Source organism: Pleurodeles waltl, chromosome 4_2 (genome assembly GCF_031143425.1).
Source record: "Pleurodeles waltl isolate 20211129_DDA chromosome 4_2, aPleWal1.hap1.20221129, whole genome shotgun sequence".
NCBI lineage: Eukaryota > Metazoa > Chordata > Amphibia > Caudata > Salamandridae > Pleurodeles > Pleurodeles waltl.
Genome location: NC_090443.1, coordinates 748,286,213 through 748,312,538, shown reverse-complemented (window position 1 = coordinate 748,312,538; position 26,326 = coordinate 748,286,213). Strand labels below are relative to the sequence as shown.

At 42.6% G+C, this 26,326-nt stretch overlaps 1 protein-coding gene across 1 annotated transcript in view; it reads right to left on the bottom strand.

Moving 5' to 3' along the window:
- The window catches only part of VAV3 (vav guanine nucleotide exchange factor 3), a 1,144,177-nt gene that overhangs the window by 109,124 nt on the left and 1,008,727 nt on the right, over nt 1-26,326 (bottom strand). The window contains exon 25 of the mRNA XM_069232407.1: nt 24,362-24,491. Within this exon, the coding sequence (XP_069088508.1) occupies nt 24,362-24,491 (130 nt within the window). The remainder of the gene's footprint in view (nt 1-24,361; nt 24,492-26,326) is intronic.

Genomic DNA, 26,326 nt, shown 5'->3' with positions numbered 1-26,326 from the left:
TACTGATATTCAGTGGAAAATAGAGGATTTTGAAAATCAGCAACGCCATAACAATTTGTGCATTTTGGGGATTTAAGGAGGAGCAGAAGGGCAGGACCCAAGTGCCATCATAGTAAGGCTATTTAATGCAGCATTCCCGGATCAGGTTGGATGGGATTGGGAGAAAGAGATACAAAGAGTCCATCAGTTCCCATTGTATTTGAAGAAGCAGCGATTGGCAGGAAAAACCGGAACAAATCAACAGCAGCCCAGGGTTATTATTGTCTACTTTGGCAACTACCTGCTACGCCAAATACCTTTTGAAAAAGCTCTTCCCGATTCTAAGATCAGCAGTGAGGGTCGCCCGGATTTCTGCCACGCTACAGTAGAGAGACGCTGGTGCTTGAGACAATTGATTAGCCCCTTTCAGGAGAAGGGGGCTGAAGCTTACCTACTGTCTCCTGCCCGCCTTAAGACAATATATAAAGGCACAAATCATATTTTTTTTCTGAGATCAAGGCCAAGGAGTACTTGCAATCCTTGATTTAACTTACTTATTGGGGTTAAAAAAAAGAAAAGGGGAAAAAAAATGCTTTAAAGGATATTGGGCTAGTGGACTAACAGCCATCTGTTTTTTTTTTCTTGATGATTGGTTTCTATTTTTGTCTTTTTGCTGTTTTTTCTCTTGGGCCACTTTGGGGTGTTTTTCTTTCTTTGTAGGGGTGGTCTGCTGCTGCCTAGTTTTATTTTGGTCCCTAGACCGAAGTGCTGTTGCTTGGAGCCCCCGAGGGGAGGGGCCTTGTCCATCTTACAGACCTTCAGTCTGGCTGTCTCATCTGGTAGGGTTTGGGGGAGGGGTGGTTCTGGATTTGGGTGGGTTGGGTGCTGGGGGTGCTGTGGTTGGGTAGGGTTGGGTAGCTTTAAAGGGAGGAAGATGCACAGAAAGATGCACAGTAAGGTATTGATGGTATTTTTTTTCACATGCACGATTAGGTACGTTTTGATCCTGGTTGTTTATGATAGAGATTTCAATGGGTCACTGTAACAATCTTTGCATAGCTATGTTAAATATATGCGGGTTAAATTATCTTACAAAAAGGCGTCGCATTATCCATGGTTTAAAAACATTAAGGGCAGATATAATATGCATACAAGAGACGTATCTTACTCCATCCCAAAAATATCTGTTGGACTTTAATGGCTTTCAATTATTGGCTTATACCACTCAAGGAACAACAACAAAAGGAGTCGCAGTACTTGCACGACGCGATCTGCTAATGGTGGCTAAGAAACAGGTTCATAATCTGGGCAGTTGGGTGATTTTGGAGTGTATTATGGGACAATCCAGATTTACTCTGTGTTCAATTTATGGCTCTAACCTCGACGAGCCGGATATTATCAATGCCTTAAATTTGGAGCTTGCTGCTTGGGCCTTACCGCTTATTGTGTGTGTAGATCTGAATATACATATTGAGGCTAGTATCACCTTGCAGAACCAGGATTTGTATTTGGAAAGAAAGCCAAAGGTTTTTTGAGCCCTACAAACTCTAGTGCAGAGTCATGGTCTTGTGGACGCTTGGCAGCATTGTATGGCCACCGATCCTGGGTATACCTTTTTTTCCCATCCACATAGGAAGTCTTTCCGGTTAGATTATTTTCTCTTATCAGCCCCATTGTGTGAAGAGCTTTCTGTCGAAAAGTTCCCCACATTCATGTCTCACCATAATCCTTTGGTAGCACATTTTTCTGTCCTACGCAAAGAGAAACATCTTAAACAATGGTCTTTTGATCTGGGATTGCTGCTAGACTCTGCCTATGTGGGACGGATGAAAAGATGATACCTGAGTTTTTGAGCTTTAATAGGGACACGGCTCCCCCGGGGTGCTTTGGGATGCTTAAAAATCAGCTGTTCGTGGGAAAATCTTAAGGTATGCCCATAATCGGGAAAAGCAACGCACTTCAGCTATACGCGCGGCTCAGACCGAGCTGGCTCTTTTGAAAGGGCAGATTGTGGGTCTGACAAGGAATAACCTCCCTATACAGGATATTCTAGATCAAATTACTGCCACGAAAGCTAGGATAACCCAGATGTATTTAGATCAGGTATGTTATGAGTTTAGCGAGAAGGTGGGTAAGCTTTTAGTGAAAAATACTATACAGAAGGAGACTCGGGATGTTATTATTTATATCAAAGATAATCAAGGACAGATTGTACGGGGGATTTAACAGTATTAAAGGTTTTTAAGGATTACTACTCTGCATTGTATTAGCTGGAAATCCAACCCCGATGTGATTTAGGAGAAAGGATCAGTCAGTAGTTGAGCAAAACTCCAGGTCCAAGGCTGTCGGTGGATGAGAGCCGCCAATTGGCTACCCCTATCACGTCAGACAAGATCACAGCAGCACTAGGCTCTCTGCTTAATAGGAAAGCTACTTGGCCAAATATGATCCCAATGGATTTTTTAAAGATCTTTCTTGGGGAACTGAAAGATGACATTCTGGCATTATTTAAGTCGGTACAGGATGGAGTACAGGTGCCGGGCTCATGGTTAGATGCTAATATTATTGTATTTTTAAAAAAGGAGAAGGATCCATTACTACCAGGCTCCTATCATCCTATTTAATTAATAAATTCAGACGCTAAGCTATGCGCTAAAATTCTTGCGACTAGAATGAGCTGAGTAATTAGCAGACTTGTTTCCCCATGGCAGCATGGATTTATCCCTGGGCGTGGGACCGCTGACCATGTGAGGCGGGTTATTGCAATGTTAGACGCATCCCAGGCTACAGAAGCCACTATGTCATTAGTTTTATTAGATGCCGAAAAGGCCTTTGATCAGGTGAGCTAGGAGTATCTATGGGCAGTGCTTCTTAAATCCAATATAGACCCTGGCTTTATTAGGGCTATTCAGGGCTTATATTAGAAACCTACGGCTCGAATTCCAGTGGCCGGGGCAGCCTCTGACCCTATCTTTATTACAAGGGGCACTAGACAGGGTTGTGCCTGTTCGCCATTGCTCTTTGCACTCTACATTGACCCTTTAATTAGAAGGCTCCTTGAAAGTAATACTATCCTGCCTATGGCAATGATTGAAGGCACGTTCAAAATACTGGCTTATGCTGATGATACAGCCGTTACTACACCTGACCCAGGGTTGGTGGTTGGAGAAATAGAGAATTTAATGGTCGGAGTTTGGTGAGGTCTCAGGCTTTTTACCAAACAAGGCTAAATGTCAAATAATGGGCAATGAATGGGTCTCTATTGCAGATAATAGGAGGGTGGAACAAGTGACATATTTAGGTGTTAGGTTAATGACTAACCTGGAGCAGATTGTTGAGAGCAATATTGCTCCTGTTTTAGCCAAAACCAGAAAAGAGCTGCTCCTTATGAACAATTTACACCTTACGATCATCAGGCGTTGCAACCTTATTAAAATGCTCTTCCTTCTCAGGGTCCTATATTTTTTTCGCACCATCCCGTTGGAAATCAGCAACGACTGGCTTAAACGTATGGAGAACTTAGGAAATGATTTTATATGGTCCTTTTCCAAAGCCTGGCGGGCATACAAGTACCTAGTGCTTCCAAGAAAGAAAGGGGGCTGGGGTGCTCCAAATTTTCTTCTTTAATATTGGGTAGCAGCTTTACAATATATCCAGCTGCTAATTACCCAAGATGTTGATAATAGAGGCGCTGGCGAAACTTGCCCTACTATATCAAATATGATATGGGGGAGTCATGCCAATGCAGCTTTTATGAGAATTGTTGAGCCTAGCTATTTCAAAAAAGGTAAGTTTAAGACTGTTTGGGCTGCATTTAAGGTTTGGTCAAGCATTAAAAGCAGAATTGGAATTGGTCGGCTTAATTTCCACATGCCTATTCTGAATACGCCCTTACTTCCTGACATCTTCAAGGACAAGCATTGTGCTAAATGGGCACAGCGGGGTGTTCGGCGTATTTGTGATTTATATAAGGATAGCCACCTTAAATCATTTGATGAATTAAAAAACAACTTCATTCTTGACAGCAAAGATTTTTGTAAAAAATTTTTACAAATCAGGGACTTCTTGCTGTCACCCCCCTCCTCTGTATATGGGCCATTGGGGGCTAGAAACCCAATTTTGGAGGTTTTATATAAGTCAACTAATTGGAGGGTTTGGTCGTTATACCCACTTTTCCTTGATTTATTGTCAGATGATTTGGGTAATCATGTGGAGAGGTGGGGACGGAGTATTGGGGCTTCTGAAGCTTCATTTCTGGCTTCTTTAGAGATGGCCTAGCATTTCCTGCTTGCTGCCGGGCCTCAAGCTCAACATTCTAAAACAGTATTTCACCTATATTATACCCCTGCTAAGTTATCTAAATGGGGCAGCTCGAGGGTGGGTGGTATGCCCCCGCTGTAAGAGCGCAGCGGGCGATTTAGTGAATATGTCTCTTAGCTTTAGCAGACTGCATGAATTCTTCACTGATATGGCCAAGTTTCTGTCCAGGATTGTTCACCTGGACATTGTGATTACTCTTCAACTTTTACTGTTAGGAATTGATGGAGCGGGGTATGCAGAACAGTCACAGAGGTTTCTGTTTTTAGCTATGTCAGTGGCCCACTGCTGTATTGCGTCTGATTGGCTGGAACCAATGCCACCGACCTTTAACCAATGGTTAGCCCGCCTTTGTTCAATGTTTTATTTATTTTGAGATGGGCTCTTATGCGCATAAGGCCCGATCCCGCAGGCAGATTGGTAAATGAATCTGGGCCCCGCTCGCACAGTGGATAGGTAGCAGTTAAGTGATGTCTGTATGTGACATGAATTTAGTATAATCAATTTACTGCACTTTTCCTGCACTTTACATCTCTTGAAGATGGTTTTGAAGAACCTGTTTAGTGACCATTGTCTGTTGTAAATGAATTAGATAACCTATATGTATTTATATGTCCCTTATTTATATTGTATTGTCTGCTGTGAATCTTTAAAAAAAAAAAAAAAAGAAGGAGTACAGTGCTTGTGAAAGGGTGAGTTTAAACCTAAGCCAAGTTGAGCAGCGGGAAAATAATTTATATTTGCAGAGCAAAGCACCACTGAAACTTTGGAAATAAGTTACCAGGTTTTGGTCTTACCACCAATCAAATTGCCTCATGATATAGCACTTCCTACACAAAACAGCAAAGTAGCAGCAAGGTAAGCATAAACTTATCCAACTAAGTTATATCTTTTTGCAGGGAAAGTTAGACAAAAGATCACTGTAACAGAAACCCAACTTGTGTCAAGAATGTGAAAAATAAGGTGAAGTGTCAGTCTTCTGCTTCAATATTTCTATCAGGGATGTAACCATTTATATAACTCCTCAAATACCCTTTGGTACTTTATATTCATTAGCATCGGTTTTAACACATATGATACTGCATGCAATATTAGAAGGAAAAAGCTATGCGCGTTAAATACATATGTCCCCAATACACCAGACAACTCTTTCTTTGATAAAGTAAAGGCCCTTTATCTTAAGGTAACCTCTTGTACACGGAACAGCCTTTTTTTAACACTGTGGAAGAACAAATGATGAATCAGAGTTGAACTTGCCCGGTTCGCAACCAGTGATCTCCAGGTCAAAACTGATATCAATGTCAAATGTATGAACCAAAGTATTGTCTCCCTAATTTGGGGTTTGACTTCAGACACTTGCTAATGAAACAGGCAAGTAAAGGAGATGCTCCACATCACACAGTGGCACATTGATGTAAGTTTATCAAGTTAAGAATGAATATCAGCCGTAGAAGACTGTAAGGTTTGAAAAACTATACTCAGTCAAGCAAAACAGAGAAGGCAGTTAAGCTGGATATAGGCCTGGTTGTCCTGAAAGGACAGCTATACACAGGGCCACTAGAATTATAAAAATGATTCAGCAGGGTTGAGTAAATTATGTGGCAGGAAAAGACTAAGGGGGTTATTCTAACTTTGGAGGAGGTGTTAATCCGTCCCAAAAGTGACGGAAAAGTGACGGATTTACCACCAGCCGTATTACGAGTCCATTATATCCTATGGAACTCGTAATACGGCTGGTGGTATATCCGTCACTTTACCGTCACTTTTGGGACGGATTAACACTCCTCCAAAGTTAGAATAACCCCCTAAGTTTGCAGTATATGTTGGCACATTAATAGTATTACTTCATTATTTTGAACATTTTACACTTGTTAACCCTTTCTGGGCATTGGTGCACCTCATTAGTACCAGTTTAATACACAAATTTAGCAAAAAGCAACAGAAAGGTGACCAACAAACCTTTACAAAAGGCCTTACACTGTGCTGCAACATGTGACATTGTGTTTTTAATAACCTTTGAACTGTTTGAGCTAGAAACTTGCTAAAACTGATTTTAAAATCTGCAGGTTATGCAGCAGATGTGGTATATGTGGCAAATGCGGCAAATCTGTAATTATATGAAAATTGCCATGCCGTACAATCGCACAATTCCAGTGGCCCTGGCTATGCCTGGCCAGCCAGTGTAGAAAAGGCATTTTGCTAGATATCCATTGGCATGGTTGTCCTGAATGAAATACAGATTTAAACCCATAATATAAAAAATTTGAACTGAATGGACTTTTGGCACTTGACCAGTCTATAATAAACAATTTAACAATTTAACACATACTGCCATGGGCTATATTTACAAAAGTGTCATAAGTGGCCTGAGCACATAAAAGACTTTCTGGATGGGATAGAAGTACCTACTATAGAGACAGAGGCAAGCTAAACTTGAAGTAGCACTGAATTGAAACTGAAAGGAAGTGGAAATTGCATCTCTACGATGGTGGACAGTGGAAGAATGTTGGACAGCTAAATTACTGGGGAGGCAGAGGACCAACCCCATATCGTTTGTCTGCCATATTTAGGTTGCCAGCTTCAATGGTCAGGCATTTTTGCCTAGAGTACTTCCACCGACCCAGTGGAAGAATTTTCAATGAAAACATATGCTTTTTTTTATATTTCATAAACACTCCAAATCTATGTTTGTTTCTGAAATATACAGACACACAGAGAGTTTTCTCTTAATTTTTCCGCCACGCCTCATGAAAAATGTGAGAAAGACAAATCTCTCTGCTAGATTTAGAAAAGGGGACACATATTCTTCCATATTGCTGTTGCACACAGTACTAGACAGAGATGCTCTGCGTCTGCTCTTCCTTTTGAGCCTTTGGAAATTAAATTACATATGGGGTACTTTGAATTAGCTTAGAAGGGCAGCCCTAGACAGGGTTGTAATATGCAGTCAATTAGCTTTTATAACTTTAGGTCATTATTGGCAGAAATACTAGTGACTGAGGACAATGGTATCACTTCTGGCCTACACATCAATTTGAATAATTCTTATCTATATCCAAAAGACTGATTGAGGGAGTTGAATCTGCCAGAGATGGGTTTCACATAGGTGAATACCTAAACCAAGTAATACAAATTTGCCAGTTACTGAGGGCCCTGGTTTCTCAGTGAAATTCCGTGGTAAAAGCAAATATTTTTCTCTGGGAAATATACATAATTATAGGTTGTGCCAAGATCAAAATTGTTCTGCAGATATGCTTGCATAACATTACATCAAGGGTTCTATAAAGGAAAAAAGATGAGGGATTGATGAATCATGAATTCATGAGGGATTCATTGTACAGAATGAAATACTTCCAAACCAGCCTCTTTTTACGCAGAAACCTAGGAAGCTCCCTTGGCACTTGGTTGTATTTTACATTATATGCAAAATTGGAAACTGTTCACAAACAGGTGTCCCCAGAGAATTCCATGATTGACAAACTTTGTCTTTCTTGTTAACACATCAATACAGGAATTCCTTTTCGACATCCCTACAGTGTCTTTTTTTGCCCAATTGTAGTACGTCTCATTGAAAAGGAGTCTTAACAGTACTTTGACATTTTATAGGCAGGATTTTTAATTGGGTCTACAACCCACACACATTAAACAAATTCCAGATTCTAATGGTTTGAGTGGCTGGGTATCCTGGTGCACTGTAAAGTCATTATCTAATACGCTTTAAAAGCTAATACAACTGAATATATAATGGAAAAAATGTTGGAGAATGTACTATTTTTGCCATTTTCCCCCAATTTTCTTGGGGGAGAACTTCCCAACTACTCCTTATCCCTGTAGTGATCAGGCTCGCTTGCTGTGCTCACTCGGAAGTTGGTCTGAGAAAATTTGCCAGGGCTGCTTTAGTTTCCCAGTCCGACCTGGTCTCATTATGTTTCCTAAATAAGCACAAATGTTTTACTGCATTCCTTTGTAGCAGTCAGTGAATTGAATAAGTGTACCAATAGCATGACTAATGTGGCGTGTTCCACTTATGAGCCATAGAGTGTCAGTTTGAGAGGTTCCAGTATGGCTGGGAGATTTGTTTTCAATCCATAGAATGGCAAATACAGAGGAAATATTGCATGTTCTAATTGATTTGCATCCTCCCACTGCAATTGAAAAAGTAGAGGTGGGGTTTGCAGTCATCTGCCATGTAATTACCATTGGCCAATCCCTACACTAACAGCCTGGCAATGCTAATTCTAGGGATTAGAGGATGAACACCCATGTTGTGCTTCACCAGCTGTAGCCTCTTCAAATGCAACCACAGGGGGAGCATATGGTATTGTACAAGGCTCAGGAAGTGAGCGCAGTAGTTATCACCAATTATTTTAGTTCATGCTGATCCGAGGTGAAGTCAAACTTTTGCAGCTCTCACTGCCAACTCTCAGGTTTATACCAGAAGCATATAAAATCACCTTCTGACTGTGAGTTTGGATTGTTCATATCAGGAGTGCATCTTTGTTAAAATGCCCTATCCCAAGGTCAAAGGGCCTTTAACAACAGAGAAGAGATCAGGCAACTTTTTAGTACTTCTGCTAAGGGTCATCATCAGATACTATTATACAATTGATCTTTATGGTTGTGATCCTGAGATTAGCTTAAAACATTTTCAAAAAGAGTGGGTGCCCAAGTCTATACCTGTGTAGAGTGGCAATTTACTCTTATAAATAATTTCTAGGTAGCTAAAAAGAGAATGGCAAATGGGGACCCATTTATATGGCATTAATAGTTTTTCTTGATTTTTCAATTATACTTATGGTGCTATTGAAAATCATCTGAGCCACGTGTATCAGTTAAGTGGGGAAGCATTAGGAAACCAAGAATTTGAAATATCTGTTTGCATGATAGTTTAATAAAGCAATCGCCCCATAAAAGAGGGATAAGTTGCATTCCATCTCATTTTTAACAATATGTAAAAGGGTTGATTCCAACATTTCTGAAGTGACATTGCTTGATTTGAAAAATATGTTCAAATGCTTCATCAGGATGTTTAGCTGTTGCTCTTGAAAAGTCTTGTAAACATCAACAACCAGATTTCTGACCTTTTGTAACATAATAGTTGTTTTTGTCGTGGGTTAGACCACTGACCATTGGGGTAAAATGAAACCAATCTCAGAGTTTCTATAATGAAGACTGTGGTACTACTGCAAATTGTGTATTTTGTTTCTCAATAACCACATTGCCATCACCAAGATATGTTTTGAAAAGTTAAGGCAACTAATGATCAAGCTAATTTAGGCAGGCAAGTAACCTCAAGTTGAATTGCCAACGCTAACACCCCCATAAGAACAAGGTGGACAAGCAGCTCCAGACTTTGAAAAATATTATTACATAAGACCAATATGTATTCAAATGAATTCACAATCCACAAGGATTGATGCACGTGTGGATGGGAAGAGATGCACCTGCTCCTAAGATGATAGTACTTAAGTTGTTTGAACATCCATTTCATAGATCCGATTGTGAACACTTTGTAAGCATGGAATTGTCCACTGCAAAGTGTGGTGGATGCATACTATATTTGTTGGACATGAATGTTGAATGGTGGGCATCGCTCTCATCCGTATGGAAAAAGGGGTGTAGCGCAGCTTGAAAAAAATGCAGATAACTAAGCTAGGGGACTTGTTGTGTGATACCAGATTTAGTGAGCTCAAGGAGATTAAACATTGAACCCCAAATCTAACAGAGCTTGCTATATTTCTTGAGTTCCCTACCAAGCCTACCTCTTTTCCATTACTGATATTTCTGGTATAAAGGACAGCATCTTTGCATATAATCTCCTGACTCTACAGTATGTTCTATCCTGGAACTCTGCACCAGTAGTTTTATTGAGATCATGAATGAAGTGGTGGATTGAACACAAAAGGGAAATAAAAGATGACCAGTGGCTTTTCTGTTGTTCAACTGTCTCCTTACATACCAGACATTGACTAATAAATTGCAATCGAGAACACACTTTGAGAGGAGTTCCTGGGGAAACTGCAGCTGAGCTATGGACATTTCACCTCGGCACCAATCAATCTCTATTATGCCAAAAGAGACTGTACTGTACTGATGGCCGGAGCTATACTGCCAGGTGCCACAGGAAAAAAAGAGCACAAACATCATTGAATAACTGGTTGGATACCTATATGAAAGGGACTCTAAACTTCAATAATAGCAAATAATCCAATCAGTGCTGCAATATAGACTCAGCAGGCATGAGAGTACTAAATGTGGAGAATAAAATCCAGTGTTTGGAGGAGACTAACTAATCTCTCACCGACCAACTGTATGACCCTGAAATTGCACTGCTGCACTTGCTAGGGGCCAACAATTAAGACATATCACAGATAAGCAAGGGAAAATTAGATGTCACTAGCTTTATACCTTTGGCCTCACATTTGAATATACGAACAAAACATATCCTGTTACAAAGGTGGAGGAAGCTCACTATGAGAAACTTCCAAACCAGCCCCAACTAGCAATCCTGGGTCTCCCACAACAAAGGAAATTAGGAACAAGACCAGCTGATGATATCACAATACCACAATAGGACCCATGCAGCAGACCAAACTGAATGGCAAACTCCCAGAACACAACGCATCAGAGGGACAAAAACTATAACTAAAGACTGATCTGGTGGGGTCTACCACTCACCCAACTAATGGCAATCGTCCTTGGCTGCACTTCTTTGAACATCAGGGTGATCAAAGGGCTACTACCTACAGTTCCCAGACACACCACAAAGCATTGTTTCTTCTGGGATGCCTATCTTGTTAGATGTGCCCCAATGAGGTGGGGTCTCATGATATTTTGAGATGGAGGAGATTCCTTCTAGGAGACATAGAGGATCTATCTTGGTAAGTCATACCTCTCTTGCAAGGTGGATGGGAAAAGCACTATCTGGACGTTGGAGTATGCTTTGGAGGGAAGCCCACTTCAGCACCACTACATTCCCAGGCTTGTCTACTAAAGTTCACCCGTTTACCTCTTCCCTGTTGGAGGTTTTTTTTTTCAGGAAGTTTATATCCAAAATGCACCACTTGCAAAACACAACATAGCAGTTAAAATCACTAGCGGTCCAACACAAATGGCCTTTATGTGAGAGCTAGAAAGAGGAGGAGCTCACTCATTCAACCCACTTGCCAAACTGATGCATATGATGTGATGAAAGTGCTTACTTTGAATACCAAGACTTTTAAATTCCCATAACAAAACGACAAATAATAGCAAAATGAAAAGGTAGATATTATATCCATTTGAGAGACTAATCTTCTGAAAAAAGAAGAGACATAGTTTTGCAAAACAACCAGTATCCCAGTGACTTCTACTCCCCTAACACTACAAAATACACTTGCACTCTTTCTGTGAGGGTCCTTGACACTCTAACTTTAAGACATAAAAAAAGCAATGAGAGCTGGACTGTAATGGTTAAGGGGGAGCTGGAGTAGTGGAATGATACCTTTGGAGTGATATATGCACCAACTCTTGGCAAGACATCTTCCTATCTGAGGTTCTGGCCACTGTGAAGGATTTTTAGAGTGAGACCTTGGGCCTGATTTAGATGTCATCGGACGGGTCACTGTCACAATGGTGATGGACAGCCCATTCATTGAAATATAAGTCCAATAGGATATAACAGGATTTATGTTTCCACCGACATCTAAATCAGGCCCTGATGGGGGAGTTAAACTTTAACACGAGACCCCAACTTAAGTAGAATGAACACTGATTTGTCTCATGTGAGGTGCTAATCTAAAAACAACTGAACAGGAGATTAAAAGAGACAGGGCTACAGGACATGTTGAGAGAAAATCATAAAGATAACCATAAATACATTTTGTAACACATACACACGCCTTATTTGCATAGCAAATACATTTGTTTGAATAATGCACTACTCCTTATTAGCTCTGACAGTAACACTGAGCAACTTAGCCTCTCAGGCCATGTCCCAGTTTCCATACCCTTGAGCTGCTATTATAAATCTGAAGATGGATTCTTTTTCACCTTCTCCTGAGACATCCAGTCTTAAAAGATGAGCTTCACACCCACATCAGAAATTATTTTGAAGAAATTGATATTGGGATGGTCTTGATGACAAAATTGTGGACTGCATTTAAGGCAGTCTTGATGGGCAACTTCATAGGCCTCTAGTCCAAGGTGAGGAGAACTGAAAGACTGAGGAGAGAACAGCTGGAAAAATTACTCCAAGTAATAGAGCAAAATTAAAGACAGTCACCCTCCCCATACCTTCTTCATCTTGTCATGGGCATTATGGGACAATTAAGGACACTAGACATTGATAGAGCAGAAATTCCCTTACTCCACTTTCAGAGTATCTGCCACTCTCAGGGGAATAAATTAGCCACACTCCTGGGGACAACTATGGCATAAACAGGAACACAGGGTACATCAAAGAAATCAAGGCATTTGATGAGGGTCTCCTACTTCTAGAGGAGGAAAAAGTTAAATAATTCTAAAAATTATTCTGCACCCTATTTGCCTCCACTCCATTCACTGCTTATATACAAACGGCATATCGTAATAAAGCCCAAAAGTCTCAAATATCTTTAGCCCAGAGAGATTTATTAGAATTGCTGATATCTGGTGAGAAAACAAAATCATCAACCGGGCTCCCGAAATTCCAGAAATTACCTGGCCTGAATGGCTTCACAGCCAACTTCTGAAAGGCACTTGCCTCTGTACTGAAACCACATCTTACAAGACTGTTCATCTCTTTCACATAGAGGTGGTGATGTCACTCTTCCCATGGCAGACGCCACAACAGTTCTGGTCCACAAACAGAGCAAGGGTTCCCAAACTCTATTCCACCTATAGATTAATTGCATTACTAAACCTCGCTATTAAAATATATTATAAATTATATCCCTTCAATTGGATGTAACTCTTCCTAATTTAGTCCATTTTTATGGGTGGGTTTCATCCAACATCGTCAGACACATGATAATTTAAGAAGGCTTGTCTGTCTGGTCAAAAAGGCTCACAAGAAAGCAGTTCCAGCAATACTGGTTCCCCTGGAAGCTGAAAGGTCTGGGACTGGGTGGACTGGCAATTTATGACACAGGTCCTGCAAGCTAATGGATTCAGACCTAACTGTATTCAAAATGCCTTAGCCACATATTGTCATCCTACCACAAGAATATGTAGTAAGGGGGAGCTTTTAGACACCTTGCCCCTTTAGCGCATTACTAGTCAGTGCGGCCCTCTGTCCCCTCTCTTGCTTGTTCTTACTATTTAACCCTTGGCAAGGTTACTAAGAGGGGAAATAAACTTAGTGAGACTTACATTTGGTCTTGATACACAAAAAGCATTCTCTTTCGCAGATGACATCTTAATAGCACTCAACAAGCCAGTCATTTATATCAATTGCATGTGGAATTCGATAATGTTTCATCATTCAAAGTAAAAATGACCAAGTCTGAATAGTGAAGTTGAACCTTTCAGAATGGGATGTTGTGGCCCTTAAGGTCTGTGCCCAATTTTGCTGGACAGTAAATATACATTCTGTATTTAGGCTTCAATATTACACCCAAACTACAAGACCTGTATTAGGTCATCTTCCCAACTCTATTGGCAACACTTACAAGTGAGTTTTGCCACAGGCAACCATTAGCAATTTCCTATTTGGGCAGAATAAATTCAAAACAAATGACAATCTTGCTCAAAATATTAGATATATTCCAGGCCATGCCCATACTCCCCCGTGAGGCCTTTTTCTATGACTTTAATAAGGCAAGTTTGAAATTAATTTGGAATGGGGGTCAACTTCGAATAACTTACAAAATGCTATGCTGACCAAAGAGGGGCAGAGTAGTTTTATCCAACCACTAATCCTATTGCCGGTCTGCCCAGTTGATAGCAATTTCTGAGTGAAGTGCATGGGAGACTTAGAAGCTATTGTTCCACATGAATTGGGCTGTCCGTGGACCCTGTGGGATTTAATATGAAAAACTTAAAAAGGAACAGCCACCTAATGTATAGTTAAGCACTCCCATTTATACAACACTGACAATTTGCAACAAAATTACCAGTCACCTTCCCGGATATACAGTGACTGTCTAATGATAACTGACCTATTCATCCAGGGAAAGATCCAGACATCAGAAGAATGTAAACAATTGCATTAAATTTTACTTGTATAGTGCATGGCTACCCACTGGGCCTCCCAGCGCTAGATGCAATACAACCCGTCCACTAAACTGAGATGAACATTTCCTCAACCACATTTAGAAAAGGTGGGTTTTTAGCATTTTCCTAAAATGGGCTTCAGGAGGCTAACTTCTAAGGGAGGCCGTAAGAGCATTTCAGAGCCAGTAGGTGAGAAGTGCAAAAGAGTGGCCTCCACTCCTTGCTCTATTGATCTAAGGCACCACCGGAAGTCTCTGGTTACTGGAGCGGAGGGCCCTTCCTGGTGCGTAAAGGGTAAGCAGAGATCAAATGATAGGTGGGCCTTTTCCTTTGATGGACTGGTGTGCGATGCAAAGAGCCTTGAAATTAATTATTTTTTTTACTGGAAGACAGTGCAGAACTACAACGGCTGGACTGGCTGATTGATGCTTTGGTAATTTTTGAAGGATTCTTGCAGCTGCATTTTGTACAACTTGGAGCCTTTTTTATCTGATATTTTGGCCGCCCGAGATACAGAGTTGCTATAATCAAGGCAGGAGTTTATAAGACTCTGTACCACTATTCTTCTAATAGGAAAAGGTAGCATCTGCAAGAATTTCCTTAGAGATCTTAAATCCCCAAAGCATAAACTTGTCAATTTTTTAACTTGAGTCTCCGTCATAAGCTTGTCGTCTATCCAGACACCCAGGCTTTTTACAGCTTGGGTTGGCTTGGGGCGATCACCCAAGTAGTCTGGCCATGAGAGTTTCTGCCACTTAGAACTATTATTACCAACAAACAGATCCTCCATTTTATCCCCATTAAGATTTAGCCTCCCGCTTAATATATAATTGGTAACCTCTTGAGGCAGGAGTTTAGAGGGGAGGTAGTTTGAGTGGTGTTAGATGTAAGGGTCAGAATGAACTGAGTGTCATCAGCATATGACATTAATTCAAGCCCATGTGATTGAACAATTTAGGCCATAGGTCGTACACATACATTAAACAGCATAGGACTAAGTGAAGAGCCCTGTGGGACCCCCACAAGAGAGGATGGGTAGATGAGGCAAAAGTCTTTTCACATACTTTTGAAACTCATGTCTACTAGAAAGACTTCCAGCCATTCAGTGACCTTCCCTGTGATGCCAACTTCCAGCATCCTCTGGATAACACAGTATCTAAGGCTGCACTCAAACCCAGCTTGATCATTGCCGCAGATCCACCTTGATCTAGAAGGAAGCAGAGTTCATCAGTGGCTACAAGCAGTGCAGTCTCTGTACTGTGACCACACCTAAAGCCTGTCTGAATGGAATGGTAAAATTCATGCAGTTACAGAAAACTGGACTGATGTGATTAACATATTTTTCCAGTATTTTACTCACTTACGGGAACAGAGAGATAGGTCTGTAGCTGTCTGCTAGCTCAGGGTTTGATGTGGGTTTCATTAGTAGTGGCTGCACTATAGTATGTCTCCAGCCTTAGGAATATGTCCTGTTTCAAGCAAGTGGTTGAGGATATTCCTGAGGGTGTCTAATATGGGCCTGCCACCTTGGCCTATAATATCTGTCCGGGTCCAAAGGAGAGCCTGATTTGATGGACTCGCTGGTGTTTTTCAAAGTCTCCCAAGTTATTGCCAGGAAGGCAGAGAGGGTAGGGCTGGCATATTGCTTTGATTGATCAAAGGTATTGGGAGTGGTAGCTGATAGAAGTAGGGTCAATATTTTACTAACTGTGTTAGTGAAATGATTAGCAAACATATTGCAGTGTTTTATGGAAGGTGGGGGTCTTATAGCACCTTACGGAGGAGTCATAAAGTTGATAAATATTGAAAATAGTTTCCTTGATACGTTTGGAGTGGTTTCTATTTTTTCTTGGAGGTAATTGATTCTGGCCATCCTAAACACGTTTATAATTTTTTATGGCATTTCTGTAGCCTCTTTTGCAGTCATCACTATATGCCTCCCTCCACTTTCTCTTCTTGTTACTGTCTTCTCTTTTTAATTGAGTTAGCTCCAATGTATACCAGGGTGCTCTATCCTTTGACTAGTTTGATTTTCAGGAATTTGAAGGGAACTCTGGGCTTTAGTGAGTTGATGAGTCATTTCAGGTATTGCATCTCTCTGAAGTGTCACCCTTTAGAGCAGGGGCAGACTCAACTAGGGCATGCGTCCACTCATTTATATTAAGTTTAGACCACAATCGTCTGGGTTTTTGTGGGAGGGTGATATTTGGCCATTATTTCTGAATGTTCAAGGCATAAAGGGACTAAATAAAGATCAGACCACAGTATAGGGAGAGCGCTTTCAAGAATAGGATACTCAAGTTACTAAAAATGAGGTCTAGAAGGTGTCCCCTAATATGAGTCAGGGTCTTTACCATTTGGCGTGAGAGTAGGGTTTCAAGGTAGTGGGATAAAACTCTTGTCATTTTGCATCCATTGGAATCAAAATGCATATTCAAATCTCCTAACAGGGTGAAATTTGCTTTTTGCATTCTACATTTAGCTACAATGTCTGGTAGAGCTGGGCTGAACTGTGGGGCTGTCCCATACATAACAATACTAGAGAACGTAAATGTAGGAATGAATGCTAGCAAAAATTGGAGACTTTCACAACCAGCAATTGTAATAGGAGAGAAGGAGGACAAATATTCCCTCTTAAATATTATGGACACCCCTCCTCCACATCTGTCTTCTTTGTTTTGGTTAGTTATTGAATAACTACAGAGGAGAGCTAACACCAAATCTGAGGTGGGTGGATAGCCTTATTTCCGGAAGGAACATGGCATCCAGAGGCCTTTCATTTAAGAAGCTGAACAGCTCAATACTATGTTTTGGGAGGGATCAGTTCAGTATATACATCTGTAGATTGTGGGAAGAACATGTTTCCATAGGGTATTTCGTATTAGTGTCTGGCAGTGGCTCGAAACCCAGCTTCAGAATGCAAAAGGTGCAAACTGTTGGGGACTTAAGCATGTGCAGAATATTTTTGCATCTATTTACATGCAACCTGTTGATTTGGTGAAGCGTCTCTGATGTGTAGGTTAGCTACATTGTGAGGAGAAGAGTTTCTGCCCCCTTGCCAAGTCGGACGTGGACAGGTGCAGATACGCCTGCCTTTGGCAAGTTGGTGGTGTGCCTGCTGTGCATCTGCGCAGCTGTGTGGCTTTTGTACTGGGGAGGACTACTCAAGCGAAACTAGACCACATTTCAGAATGGCAGATCTAGTTTGGAAGGTGGCAACCAGGAAGTGGCTCTGAACACGGCCAACTCTGGTACAAAATACAGACCTGAAGCTAAGTGACAAAGATTCTCCACAGAATCAACAAACACACAATAAATCTAAAACCTATTAAAAGATTTAAAATATCCCCACACCTAGTAGCAGCAATAACGTATTAGCAGGAAGATTGTGGTTAAAATGCCCCCCAAATTTAGGGGGTCATTATGAGCATGGCGGTAAACACCGTCGTCCGCCATGGCGACAGTGAACAGAAGACCGCCATTGGCGGTGAACAGAAACCCAGCATATAAAGATGTCAAAAACAGAAACCGCCAAAATTTCTGTTTCCACCAGCCACTGCCAGGGCCTTGTCGGCGGAAAGGCTGCACATCCCACCCTGCCTCCCCCAAGCACAAAAATCCCCCACCGTCCAAATAATGATAAACAAATCACTGCAGCGGTTAGTTGGTGCTGATTGATCATTGGCAGTACAGACTGTCACGGGCAGCAATGGGACCCAACAGCAAGAAATGCACACATTGGCAAATTTTAAACCCACACACCTGACACACATTCACAACACTATAAAACACTCACATACACACCCCACAATCCTCTGCAACACCAATAGAATAAGCCAGACTGACAACAGTGCACACAGACACTGAACTCCACAACACACACCAAGGCACTCCCTAAGCACCCACACTTCACAGAAAGGGAGCTAAGAACAATGGTGGATGAGATACTGAAGGTCCAGCCACAAATCTTCGGGACAGGAGTACAGCACACACCCATCGCCAGGAAGATGGAGTTATGGCAGACAATAGTGAACAAGGTCAATGCAGTGAGAAACCATCCACGCACAAGGGACGACATCCGCATGAGTTGGAATGACCTACGCTGGAAGGTGAGGTCCATGACATCGAGGCACCACATTGCTGTCCAGAAGACTGGTGGAGGACCCCCACCTACATCCCCCGAATACACTGACTAGGAGGAAAAGGTCCTGGCCATTCACTGCAGGAATGGACTCGGTCGGTCATCTACAATTACCCCATATCCACCACACCTGTAATGCATGCATCAGCTCACCCCTCCAACTACCACCAGGATCACACCCCACCCTGGCCTCAATCACCACATCCAGTCACCTTGCATGCCCAAAAACACACCAACAGGCCCACATCCCTCCCCCTGTGCACAGCCACCCACCCCTGCAAGGTATCACAATGGCCCTACAGCACCCACAATGCACCACCATATCCCATGAAAAATGCAATGGCAACCCCACAAAAGATCCCTGCATGGCCCAACAGGGGAATAAACTGCACAAAATAGGCCAGAGCTGTGCACCCTCATCCGAATTAGTCAATGTAACATACATGTCCATTCCCCCCCACAGGCACCACCACCCATGCCACCCTGACAAAAAGGGACAAAGAGTGTCAGCGCCCCACATGGAGACAGAGGCAACGCTCAGGACACTGGAGAGGGAACTGTGGACACTAAGGAGTACCCTGGTCTGTCACACAGTCCTGGACTGTCACCCTCCAGCAGCCCCACCCAGGACACCACTGACACCCCTACCACCCAGGCAACAACATCTGCACATGCCAATCGACCACACACCAGTGTATCCAGGCCACAGACTGGTTGAACACAGGTACAAAGATCACAGTCGCCACCTACCAACAGGAAGGGTACAAGTGGTACCGCCAGACCTGTCAAGGGGACACAGGCACAGAGGGCTAGGACCAGTGGGAGGGCATTAGTGGCCAATGGGGGAGGCCAAAGGATGGATGCTGCAGCCCAGGAGGTGACCTCAGAGCTCCTGGGAGCATACCACCATACCCAAGACAGGATGGGCCAGATCCTGGCCACCCTTTAGCAGAGTCAAAGGCTGCAGATAGCCCAACATCAAGAGACCATGGAGCAGTGGAAACAACTCAATGCCACCATGGCCACTATTGCAGGGGTGCTTCAGCACCATAACTCAACCCAGCCTGAGACCCCCACAAACCAGGAAGCCCCTACCACTGACCAGCCATCAACATCAGCAGCAGCAAGTGGACAGGTGTCACTGTCTGAGGACACACACAGGAGACCAGCACCCCTACCCATACAGCCCAACACCCCTACCTGTACAGCCCAGCACCAGACACTCAAATGACCCTCAGACCCAGACTGAACACGCCAAGACCAAGGCACCCTCAAAGAAGTGACTTTGACACAAACGTGCTCCCAAGTGTGCCACTGTGCCACCATCCTCCCTGGCCAATAGCAAACCAACAACTTGCAAGGTACAGATAGACCAATACCCACTGTCACCAATTGTTGAGACCACATAGCCAGCATGGGCATCCACCATCAGCCCACTCCCTATCACTATAAAGAGCACCAATGCATCCTTGACAACTATTAAAACACAAGTACGCCAATTTCAATGTCTCCTGTCATTATGTTGATTCAATTGTAAGTGTGAATGCATTTGCTATGAGACACCAGTCAGTGTCCCTGCCACTAGAAAGCATACATACTATAGCACCCTCAGACATCCATCAATACAGGGGTAGGACCCCGTCCACCAGCTTGTCCAGCTCCTCCGTGATAAAAGCCGGGGCCCTTTCCCCTGTGACTCATTCCATTTGAGAAACCAGAGTCAGGACACAGCAAAATAGGTGGAAGTTTCACACTGGGTCCATGCTGTCCCATAAACTATGTCAACAAGTATGAATGGACTTGAACCGAAGTGCAGTTATCATCTTAGGTAGAAATACTCATTATAAATTGCAAGTGGACTTGTATAGCTACCCTACAGTGTTACATACATTTTGGGGGTGATTTTAACCTTGGCGGACGGCGGAGGCCGTCCGCCAAGGTACCGCCGCCAAATGACCGTACCGCGGTCAAAAGACCGCGGCGGCCATTCAAACATTTCCTCTGGGCCGGCGGGCGTTCTCCAAAAGAGCGCCCGCCGGCCCAGAGGAAATGCCCCTGCAACTACGCCGGCTCAATTCTGAGCCGGCGTCCTCGTTGCACCCGTTGCACCCGTCGCGTATTTCAGTGTCTGCAAAGCAGACAGTAAAATACTTTTTGGGGCCCTCTTACGGGGGCCCCTGCAGTGCCCATGCCATTGGCATGGGCACTGCAGGGGCCCCCAGGGGCCCCGCGGCACCCCCTACCGCCATCCTGTTCATGGCGGGTTTCCCGCCATGAACAGGATGGCGGTAGGGGGTGTCTGAATCCTCATGGCGGCGGAGCGCGCTCCGCCGCCATGGAGGATTCACTGGGGCGGCGGTAAACCGGCGGGAGACCGCCGGTTTACCCTTTCTGACCGTGGCTTAACCGCCGCGGTCAGAATGCCCTCGGGAGCACCGCCAGCCTGTTGGCGGTGCTCCCGTGGTCGGTGACCCTGGCGGTCACCGGCCGCCAGTGTCAGAATGACCCCCTTTGTCTTGAAGTCAACCCTAAGTGTTGAAGGGATTCCATCTTGTGAGTTATTGACATATAACCTACTAATGAAAGCAATGCAGACGGCTGGTTGAATGTTAACGCTGGGTGGTTTCTTTGGGTGGGTTATACACTGATTAACTATAGGCTAGAATGTCCCAAAATCTTTATCTTTGGCAGGCTCGTGAAGCACAATAAGTTGTTTGGCGCAGAGATGCAGAAGGATTTCTACATTTGGTGTGAAGCTGCACAGGTATACAGACATTCTGGAACAATATATTCACTGTGTTGAGCATGATGATTGTTGTTCAAATTAAGCTCGACCATGTAACAGTCTTGCTTATTTACTTAAAGGATGTCATAGTGGCCACAAGTAAATGCACAGCACTAGTATTATTTTTGGGCAAAAGGTGCACTCCTATGAGAAGGTTTGGAATGACTCATCCTTTTGTTGTCAACTGGGTTAAATATATAATATATTGTAATGCAGTTTGTCAATTAAATACAATATGCTTAAGCCATGGGAGATCACGGCCTAGAGATATTTGGCCACTGTTACATGCGTATCTAAATGACCAGGCCCCTAATGAGAAACAATTTTATTGATAGAGACTTTGACGTGCCTGAGGCCAAAAGGACAAACATGATATGTAGCATCTCTACGCAACTATGAGTAACATCAGTATACATGATGAGTGTTGAAATATGTGTTGTTGTGGAAATTTGTGGCAGTATTATTTTGTTATTTTGCTAATATGATTTAATCAACTCTAACATGACTAATATGACTTTTTCTTTAGTGTATCCCTGCATTGAAGTCTCAAATGCTTTACTAGTTACTTATTGGAACTGTGTTCTGCCTTTGAGTGTAAGAACCTAAAAAGGGGGAAGACTTTAATTGTTTTTAAAACATTATTGGTACTTGGGGAGCAATTGGGAAGTGAGAAAATTTGCAGTTGAACTCAAGTGTTTATCCATGGATCCAAACTAATTATTACAGGTACCAACCTCAGAGGGAAGTTGAACGGGATACCAATGAGCCTTCCAACTCTAGCTGATATAGGTGGCTCTAGACAGGCTTGCTTGAGTGGCTTAAATGTACCTGTGCATGCAAGGCCATGCGCACACACACAACAGCAGATAAGCGATTTACTAGGCTATAAAGTCTTTTGGCTCCACCACTAATGACCTGACCTTAAGGGTAAATCACCTGATAAGAGATAGAGCACCAGGAAATATAAGTTTAAAAAAAAGTAAAATCTGTCGCTGTGACTCTAGCTTTTTTAGCATCTGTCAGACCAAACTGACTGGAAGTTGAAAATAGAAACTCAAAGTAGGAGATCTCTTTGTTGCTTGATATTTGTATACTGCAGCCTTCAACAGTCACTTTGTGTCAACATTGATATGTGGGTGTGATTCATCAAGCAGAGGTCCTCCACTGATTGATGTTGTTCTTGAACTACATTGGTGTAGCTGGGTGGTAAGGAGGATGTGTGTTATCCTCACAAATATGTTTTGTGAATTTGGTGCCTAAGTCTGACCATCTAGCCTAACCAGTGTGAATGTTCAGGTTTAATACTTGTATCTGTTGCAATTAGAGCTTAGTGTCTGCACAAACACACCATACATTTGAATACAAAACCCTCTTGCCTGTGGCCGAGAGGTGAATATCACCAGAATGGCCACAACATGGAATTAGGAAACATAACTAAACACAACTAAAATTAGCCTCTTTGGTCCCAGCTTTACAGGACCAGTTCTGTCCCTCCCAAAAATGTTGTTTAACAAAAATGAAAGGAATTTAAGGCAAGTAACTCCCCCAGCGCCTCACTAGAATTCATGGTCATCAGATACTGTTGTCTAGGTTTTCCTCGCTCTGGTCAAACACATCTACCGGGTACAGTCAAGTTCATTGATCAAACCCTTAGTTGTTATCAGCCATTCTAGTTAGAATTTCTTGTCTCTCTCTTCTTGCATTTGCACTGTGTGCATCATATTGCATCCAAACTTCAGCATTTTCCTTCTAATAATCCACAGTGAAAGACGATGATCGGTTCTTTCACTGGCCCTTTTTTCCTTGCCACGTCAAGCGCTATTTAAAATTAACCTATTGCCATCTATTTAGAAAGATAATACATTTTAATTCTCAATATAAAGCTTTCATTTGAGGTACATAACTCGTTTTAATTGCTCAGACAAATAGCACATTTTCTGTAACCTCGCCCATCATTTCTGAGACACAACACATTGGCTATGTATGGCCAGTCGTGGCTCATGGCAAGCAGAAGGGGCGGGGTAAATAAAAATGTAATTAAGAAATAATAATGAAAAAAACACTTACCTCCTCCATTGCCGCTGCGCTGCTCTTCTGTCCCTCGTAGCACCAGGCTGCAAGCACAGGCACACAGCCTGCCCTATGACCAATCCTGATGCTGCTCAGAGCAGCATCAGGATTGGCTGGGAGCGCCCAGCCAGGCCACTCCCAGGCAGACTGGGAGCCTGTGCAGGCTCTCTCCAGCCCGGTAACTGTGCTGCTAGGCTGGAGAGAGCCTACTGCACATGTGTGTTTGGCCGGACAAACACACATAGGCTCTGAGGGCTCACTGCTCGCCACCCAAGTGGCCTGCCCCTTTTACCAAAAAAATAAATAAACGCAGTTTATTATTTTTGGGGGGTAAAAGGTTTGCAGCTGCTGGCGGGGGGCCCTAACTGAGTATGACCAATGTGTGAAACCACAGGGAAGATACACACAGTAGTTTATTAAATGCATTCTAAATTGCTGTTCTTATAATACATGAGCAGCATCTGTCTGGGAGCTATAAAAATGAATAATTTGACGTTTGCATGATAATATGTTTTAATTACTCAGAATACCTCAAGAGCCTCTTCAGCATACCCAAGTATTAGACAAAAAAAACTAGTATCATAATATAATTCATAACAATAAATTGCAATGTGCATGTTTAAATGCTGGGGGAACTGCCGATTGGAAATGAACAGGCTGCTCACGTGCCAAATGGATTTTCTGGTCCAAATGTGATTTTAATTTCATTAGCAGGGATATTTAACTTGACGTGTGCCTAAATCTCTTGGCAAATCTAATTCTGCTAAGTTGCCAAAGAAGCTAAATATATTATCATATTAATTGGAAGAATGTCAGAAAATGCAAAATGAAGATGTTTTCATTATTGTCATTTTGATGTTAAACCGGCAGCGTACAATGAAAATGTCAATACTCACAATTGCTGTGTGGTCGATTACCCTTCTGCCCAGCAGAATTTTCGGGTTCCTTAAATGGAAACTGGAGAGTGGTATCCAAACTTCGGAAACCCTCCTTAAGGGACTGGTGCTTATAGTACTCTATCAATTCCTACAAAATAGACACAAAAATACAATTCTGTGTGGAACACTATACTTTCTCAATTGGCATTTTACAACTATTCACATAAGCGCTTTGCACGAAACATTGTTATAAGTAATTACTACCCAGAGAGAGAAACATATAGAGGCAAGGATAAAGAAAAATAAAGGGGGGCGAGTGGAGGCAGAATAAGTGAGAGAGAAAGGGTGGGAGTGCGGGTCTATATGATGGTGTACGCGAGGTAGAAAGACAGGGATGCAGGTGAAGAGAGGTAGGAATGAGCGCTGCATAATACCTGCAAATAGTTGATTTGATTTGTAGCGTGGGCTGGTACTACATTTTTTAATTTTTTTTTATTCAGTACTCTTTTGGACTCAATCCATGTTTTTGTTATTTCTTTGTTCCCGGTAAATCTTATTCATAGCTTCACAGAGTATTCAGATAGAAGAGTGTAAATAATTTTGTTGTTTTGTTGTTCAGCCAGCTGCCTCCCTAAGGCTCTACAAAATTAAAAGGTATTATAGTGGGGTGTCACAATTTTGCCTACTTGGGCAGAAGCAGGCCAGGCAACCAGTGACTTCCCCCTCAGTATTCTTTATGCGGTGCCACAGTTGTTTTTTTTTTTATATGACCTTTCAAACAGTAGATCCTCTAAATGGAAACCGAACAAATCATTCAGGAACCACTGACTGTACGTCACTAGGCTGGTTGCCTATGGGAAACTGAGAGGGTAGTGTATTAGCCCTACCCAATGACCGCGTGTCGGTCCCTAGCGCCTCGTGTCTTGGTCAGGGACTGACAGATAAGAGCGATGATGCAACAGACAGATAAACATCTTCTAGTGCTGGCTGTGCTTTATTATCTGCACTGTTGTGCAATTGCTGTAAATGTTACTCCCATCAGTTGATTGTTGAGCAAAACAGCAGTCATAATGTCTCAGCATGTACTCTAGCACTGAGTTGCTGCTGCCTGTCTCTGTGATCTGGAAACATTTTGACAGGTACCTGATACCATACAGACAATAGAGGGTTCAATCCCCGGGAGTCTTTGCTCATCACCTGAAGGTCAAGCAACCTCAGCATGTACACACTGCCAGTGTCCTCTACCACTGTGACCCAGGCTATGTGCAGCCTGAGCCCATCCATAGGACACGTTTTCAGTGCACATCTACACGGGCTGCTCTTGTACAAGCAAGATTGCTTCATCATGTTGTGCTACTTAGGCTGCTTTACGGTGACCTGGTTGTACATACGCATGTCATTTGCTGCTGCCTCCTGGCTGCCTTAAATGCAGGGCAGCAGCAGATTGGTGTTTGCATTACAGCAACAAAACACAATAAGTAACCCAGGGATCAATGGGATCCTCATATTGCACCACTTCCAGTAGTAACATTAAGTCGTGCTGCTATAGGGAGGGACAGCCAGCAACGTATATAGTATGACCTACTAGCATCAGAGTTAAGAACGTACACTACATTGTATTTCACATACCACAACCTATGTTACAATCCGTCATTTAGTGCAGAAACCTATTTATATACTCTAAAAACTTAAAATAATCTGGTTTTACTAGCAGAATGGATATTTTTGTTACTAAGCCTAAACATTATGTATTCATTCAATAGCTGAGGTGAGCGGTTAGTGTAGACAGAACTATCAATGAGCGACCATCCTAAATATCCTAAGGCTAAGCTACACCCATAAAAATCCAATCACTGAAATGAAAAGCTGAAAATACACGCTTTTTCTTCACAAAATCCTTTAATTGAAGAGTTATGAAATATCATGAGGACAGATCGACTAAGCAAACAGATGTGCAACGAGGATGTTGTCTGTATGTTGGGG